At 32.0% G+C, this 6,772-nt stretch overlaps 1 protein-coding gene across 2 annotated transcripts; it reads left to right on the top strand.

Annotated features, from left to right (window-relative positions):
- The first annotated feature begins 1,423 nt into the window (after positions 1-1,423).
- LOC107844833 (jasmonate-induced oxygenase 3) lies at positions 1,424-4,394 on the top strand. 2 transcript variants are annotated; one of them, XM_016689176.2, is made up of 3 exons: positions 1,424-2,078; positions 3,178-3,511; positions 3,616-3,803. In XM_016689176.2, exons 1-3 carry the CDS (start codon positions 1,582-1,584, stop codon positions 3,688-3,690), a joined length of 906 nt encoding a protein of 301 aa, XP_016544662.2. In that variant the 5' UTR covers positions 1,424-1,581; the 3' UTR covers positions 3,691-3,803. The 2 variants fall into 2 exon arrangements, with proteins under 2 accessions (XP_016544662.2, XP_016544661.2); XM_016689175.2 differs by lacking the exon at positions 3,616-3,803 and adding an exon at positions 3,957-4,394 and having other exon boundaries at positions 1,432-2,078.
- Positions 4,395-6,772: the final 2,378 nt, after the last annotated feature.

The following is a 6,772-nucleotide window of genomic DNA, read 5'->3' on the forward strand; positions in this document are numbered from 1 at the left end:
ATTGTAGCCTATTTTACGGTCTATTACTCGTTCGCAGCATGCAAGTTTCATGTCTGAAAATAGCGACAAGACTCTTTGGAAGTAATTAATGTGCTTCACTCTAAGAACTCTCTTAATAATACTCTTGTTTCATCATGCAGGGCTCTTCCCCACAGCTTGGAGAACCCGCAGATGAGGCATGAGCAGCGTCAAGCAAATGGAGTAGTTGATCGGCTGACCAAAGAAGGAATGAAGCTGCCTGATGACCAACTTTTTGTTATTTGGATCAAACCTCCGCCTGGTGCTAGGAATTTTTTGGAAGATGCGACCATCACTACATTCTTTGAAGGGCCTGTTGTGCCCCAGTCTAATCATAACTATGACTCTAATATAATAGTTCCTGTAGGGCCTGTTGTGCCCATTACTACTAGTTGTTGTTTTTCTAGTTCTTGTAATGCCATGGTATTGGATAGGCTACCGTCAGCTAACTCTGTAATCTCCTATGATGCACATTAGTAATTAAATAAAATCATCTTTTAACCAAAAAAAATTATAATTTATCCGTTGCTAATTATTTTATTTTTATAAGTAGTAAATAAACAAATAAAAGTTGACTGAGCGGGTAACAAACACTGTCTAATTATAATGTCATGATTGGTACGCGTATATAATACTTGTGTAAGTGTAATACTCCCTCCATTTCAAAAAGAATGACCTACTTTAATTTAACACAAAGTTTAAGAAAATAAAGAAGACTTTTGAATCTTGTGACCTTAAATTAAAGTTGTGTGAAATGTATCAAACTGCCCTTTAATTTTGTGGTCTTAAACATGTCATGTGGAAAGTTGAAATTAAAGTATTGTCAAAAAAGGAAAGAGGTTATTCTTTTTGAAACATACTAAAAAGGAAAGTAGGTCATTCTTTCTGAAACGCTGGGAGTAGTAAAAAATATTTTTCAGTTGCTCTCTTCTACTTCTGCCAAACACCCTTGACTACAACATATGGTATTTTTAATAAAATATTTTCTCCGTCCCAAATTGAGATGCCATATTGATTAAGAAAAATAATTAATAATATATTTAGTTTATCATTGTACCACTATTAAATGATGTTTACATTTTAATTTAAAGAAAAAATAATTAATGCAAAGGGTAAAATATGAAAAAAAAAAAATTATCTCTTAATTAATGAAAAAAAACAAGTAAAATGAGAAATTAAATTAGAAAATTCGAGATAGAGGAAGTATTTTTCTAGACTCATTATTAAATATTTTAGTCCCTACACCCATCCACCTCTTCTCTCTCTGTCCGACCAATAAAATGACAACCCAAACAACACGAGGTTCAGCATCTCATCCTATAAGTTACAACATCTATCCTCGTCCTCGTGTAGTAGCAGTACACAGTACAGAACAAATACGTTGCAACTGAATATAGCACTAATCTCCCCCCCCCCCCCCCCCCCCCCATGAAATTCACGTTCTCACACTACTAGCTCACGCCAATTTTGCTTCTTTTAATCATTATTATCGTCCACAACCGACAAAGCTTATACTATATAATAGTTAGCAGTATTAAACAAGCAAGTCACTAAAACATAATAATGAGTCGAATGGAAAGTTGGCCCGAGCCGATAATTCGAGTTCAGGAACTGTCCGAAAGTGGGATTAAGGAAATTCCCGAACACTTCGTGAAATTGCCAGCGGATAGACCATGTTTCATTGAGACAACATCTCATGTTGATAATATTCCACTGATTGATCTTGAAAACTTGAAGTCATTCGATGAATCTATTCGCGTTGAGACTATGGAGCTCATTTCCAAGGCTTGTCGCGAATGGGGTTTCTTCCAAGTGGTGAACCACGGGGTTAGCCATGAACTCGTGGCTTACGTACGTGGTGTTTGGCGGGAGTTCTTTCATCTCCCGCTTGAGGAGAAGCATAAGTTGGCGAATTCTCCAGTTACCTATGAAGGGTATGGAAGCAGGCTTGGAGTGGTGAAAGGTGCTAAATTGGATTGGTGTGATTATTTCTTCCTTCATTATCTTCCTCAGCTGTTGAAGGACGAGGACAAATGGCCTAATCTTCCTATATCATGCAGGTGAACTTACACATTCTTTTCAATTTTAACGTTTTAAAGTGTACGACCAACCCACTCATCTAAAAACTTAAATGGTTATAATGCCATTTTTAAAAATAAATGGGTAAGGGTGGGACTCGGACTTGAGACCTCTGTTTCGAATTGTTTGATCATCTCATTGATCCAACAATTTCAACGGTTAAAAATAACACACTTTTATTTACTTAATTATTGATATACCCCTCTAGCCCTTTTTCGTAATACATTATTTTCTTATTAGTACATTTTGAAGAAAAATAACATATTTCTATATTTAAAAAATAATAATCATATTAGGAAAAATTAGTTGCTCATAACTTTAGTAGTGGGGAATTCAATTCCCACTTTATAATCTCCTACAATTTCTTAAACTAATAGTACTTTATAACAATAATCATTTTTTTTATTTTATCTCTAATGAAATACTTTTATAGCCATATACATCTCATGATGTATCTAATACTACAAGTTTCAAAAAAAATTTCTTTCTTAATTAAATATTTACATGTTTAGTCAAATTACGCTATATAAATTAACAATGAAAGAATTATATTTATACAAATGAAGAAAATCATTTACTGAAATACATACTATATAGCAATAAATTTAGTCTTACCTATCAGATCGACATTTCTGAACTCCGTCAACATCTAGATTTGTAACTGACGTTGTCCTTCCACAGTTATTATACTATATGGTCCCTTGTGTAGTTTGTTACTAAAGTCTAGCTGTCCTTCCTCACGTTTTCCTATAGTACAATTCTTCGATGCACGCAACATGAAAAATGTGGTGATGTATAACGAATTCAAATAATATAGACATAAAAGATATTACGCTATCACTTATTACTGTAGTCTTACATGTTATAAAAGACTTGTTACCATTCCTTGCAACTTTTTATCAAACTACATATACTTGTTATAAAGATTACGTGTAATGCCGTAACTTTTTGAGTGATAAACTTTTATTATTTAGTTAATGTATATATCAAAATTAAACTTCTATATTTTGCATATATCATAATATTAGTTCTAACTCTATCTTCTTTTTTTCATTTTTTGTAATTTTTATGACCTCTCAGGCAAATCATTGCTGAATATGGACAACAATTAGTGAATCTATGTGAAAGATTAACAAAGATTTTATCGATAAATCTAGGATTAAATGAGGATTATCTACACAAAAAGTTTGGTGGAGACAATGAAAGAGGTGCATGCTTAAGGGTAAATTTTTACCCAAAATGTCCCCAGCCGGATTTAACACTCGGCCTCTCTCCCCACTCTGATCCTGGTGGCCTGACCCTTGTCCTCCCTGACACCGACGTCACCGGCCTCCAAGTCCGTCGTGGCGATGACTGGATGACTGTTAAACCAGCTCCTAATGCTTTCATTGTCAACATCGGAGATCAGATTCAGGTAAATATAGCGTAAAAGAAATAATTCCTTTATCATTTTATAGTCTACCCTTTCATGAGAATGTTGGATGTGGAAACACTAATTCCCGATATGACTATCGACAGGTTACTCTATCTTTTCTCGTAACTTCAGCAACATATACACAAAAAGAAATCAGTGCAATATTCTGGTTATCATAAATACTCGATTAATTAAGCCCATGAGGTGATGGTGATGTAGAACTTAATTCGAGGAAGCGATAATGTTGGGTACTATGCAAATAAAATCATTAGTAAAAAAAAAAAAAAAAAAACCAAGTTATATATGCATAGTGATACTCTAATTAAGCACGACCTTGTACCATGACAAAGGTAATTGCCTCATCTTAGTTTTTGCCATGTCTTAACTTTTTGATCATTTCATTTTGAATATGGTTTTCTAACTTTTTAGGTTGTACATTTTATAGGTATTAAGCAACGCAATATACAAGAGCGTAGAACATCGCGTGATCGTTAATTCAGCCAAAGAACGTGTCTCTTTAGCATTTTTCTACAATCCAGGAGGTAACATCCTCATCAAACCTGCAGATGAACTTGTGACGGAGGATCAGCCCGCGTTATATTCTCCGATGACGTTCAACGAGTATCGAGCTTGCATTAGAACAAAGGGACCTTGTGGAAAATCTCTAGTTGAATCACTTAAATCTCCAAGATAATTAAATTAGTGTAGTACCATTTATATAATTAGGAGGTCCATGTGTATTGGCAATATATGATGCAACGTTGCTTAAGTATTGCACATGCATTTAATTTGATATATTTTCATGTTCCGTCTTTCATGCTTTTTGCCAAATCCAGTATTTTTATACTAAGAGAACTTCAATGTTATTTGCCCTTTGTCTCGATCTGCACATCTTCACTTACTTTTCGCTGAAATTTCATCTTATCACTGAAAACTTGGTACTACGACCTCCATACCAATTTATTATACGATAATCTTTCTTTTTTAATCAGTCTAAGAAAATTATATTTTTCTATATTTAGTATTCGCACTGTTCTACTTTATATGTCATGATTTAGACTTTAAAATAAAAATTATATATTTGAAAACCTATATAAAAAATACTATAAGTCATAATAATTAACAACTCAAAATATACTTAGGAAAAAAAAAGCACTACATTAGTTTTGGATGACAATACTTGTAATTCTCAACTCAACATGTAATAATCAATTATAGTTAAACCACGTGATAATTATCACTTGTGATAAGATTTATCCAATTTTTCTAAGAAAGAAATTATTACATATAATGTTGAACTTTGAAGACATGTTAGGACAGTCACTAGTCACTATTAACGTCTAGGAGTTTGAGTTGAAGTAATAGTTTGTATAGTTTGCAAGTCAAAGAATATCAAACTTATAGTATCTAATTTATTATGTGTGGTTGAAAATTAGGTACTACAACACAGCTATTTAGAGTTGTCAAGCCACTAAAGGTTGTACTGATAACAAATGTCTCACTCACTTTTGGCAACTTCATTTTTTTAAAAACTAATTTTAGCCCCTTTGGTCTAAACCAAACATATGGGCAATTGAATATTCCAACAAGTCCAACTATTTACCACGTGCTGAATTTTTGCATTTAGGGTGTGTTTGGAGTGGCGACAAATATTTTTAAAAAAAATATATTTTTTTCAATTTTTTCATTCGTTACATAGAAAAATAAGTTACTTCAGAATAAAAAAAATAATTTACTTAATAAAAATAGAAAACAATAATCATAAATAATATTTTATTCTTTCAATTATCCTCCAAGACACCTTATCCCATCCTATCCCCATAGTCCCGCATCCATCACCCCCCTCCCCCCCCCCCACATCTATCTATTAATTTATCAAACATTGAAAGATAAATAAGAATATTATTAGTGCATATGCTTAGATAAATAAGAATATTATTAGTGCATATGCTTAGATTCCCGAAAGTCTCAATAATTTGTATTTCTTTTTTTTTCAACTTATTAATTTGTACGACTTTGTTACAACTTACACCTAGCTTTCTTCTGGATACATGCATAGAAAAATAAGTGTTTGACTTTTCCACAAAGCAATTTGCTAGTCTTGTACTTTGATTTGTATTCATATTTCATGGAAAAACTCACATGAGATGAAAATTGAAATGCTGACTCTCAAATCAAATCATTATAAGACCAACTCAACATTCATTGTATTAAAACTGACATTGTCAAAGAGTTAACCCCGCACACATATATACGGAATAGAGTAGTTTAATATGATTCATACAAACGGTATGAATTATATTAAAACTGTAACGATAAATAGAAAATTTAAGCGAATAAAAGCATAAGCTGAAATTGGTGAACAATTATTAATCGATTTGGAAGACTTAATTGTTGAATGGCAAGTGACCATATACTGTCCAAATCTGTAAATTTGAGCATCTAAATTTAGTTAGTAAATAGAATATATAATGAATTACATTTTGAAGTTAGTGGATGCTACTTATAGTAATTCAGAAGGTCATAGCCACTGAATATTAACATTTACGTGGAATTAGAGATATTTAGTCATGACATATAGTATTCTATCTCGTAAATATAGGCATCAGAACCAACGATTGTAATTTGCACAGTGAATCATACTTATATTTATAGAATTTGATTTTTTTTCTCTAATATGTAATAATCTAAAATGTGTTTACCGACTTATTAACTATAAAATAATCAGTCTTATTCAGGAAAAAGAAATTTTTTGATGCGTTGGAACTACATATTTCCTGCATTAAGTACTGCTTTACTCATTTGTATTTTTTTTATTTTGAAACTATGGTGAGTTTCTTTTCGTTTTTTATATATTCGATAAGTCAAATAATTTCTATTCTAAAAGAATAGCAGAAAGAAGTTTGACACGTGTAAATCCAAATCAATAAATAAAAATAGTGATAAACATATTTTCCATACGATCTCTAAATTAAAATGAATCGACGTTGGACGAAGCTAAGAATTATAAAATTGAAATGTCAAATAAACTATGATCTTTACCTATCTGGTGCAAGTGTTGCTAGCTGACCAAGTAAACCAAATCAAAAGATAAATGATTGCTTCATTAAAAATAAAAAAGGTGGTGCATGACTAACATAAAGTGAGAATTATCTATGAATGATATATCAAGAATATTGTCAGTAAATTAGGTTTTTTTTTTTTTTTTGTGAGTAGTGCTATTTAGTATGAAAGGAAATGGCACGGACGGCAAGAATGAGG

The sequence above is a fragment of the Capsicum annuum genome, chromosome 10 (assembly GCF_002878395.1).
Source record: "Capsicum annuum cultivar UCD-10X-F1 chromosome 10, UCD10Xv1.1, whole genome shotgun sequence".
Lineage (NCBI taxonomy): Eukaryota > Viridiplantae > Streptophyta > Magnoliopsida > Solanales > Solanaceae > Capsicum > Capsicum annuum.

What these genes read in the sequence shown, in the direction of transcription:
- LOC107844833 (XM_016689175.2), top strand. Translation starts at nt 1,582, where the DNA reads ATGAGTCGAATGGAAAGTTGGCCCGAGCCGATAATTCGAGTTCAGGAA. An exon ending in AATCTTCCTATATCATGCAG is followed by an intron (nt 2,079 to 3,177) that starts GTGAACTTACAC and finishes ATGACCTCTCAG; the next exon opens with GCAAATCATTGCTGAATATG. An exon ending in ACATCGGAGATCAGATTCAG is followed by an intron (nt 3,512 to 3,956) that starts GTAAATATAGCG and finishes TACATTTTATAG; the next exon opens with GTATTAAGCAACGCAATATA.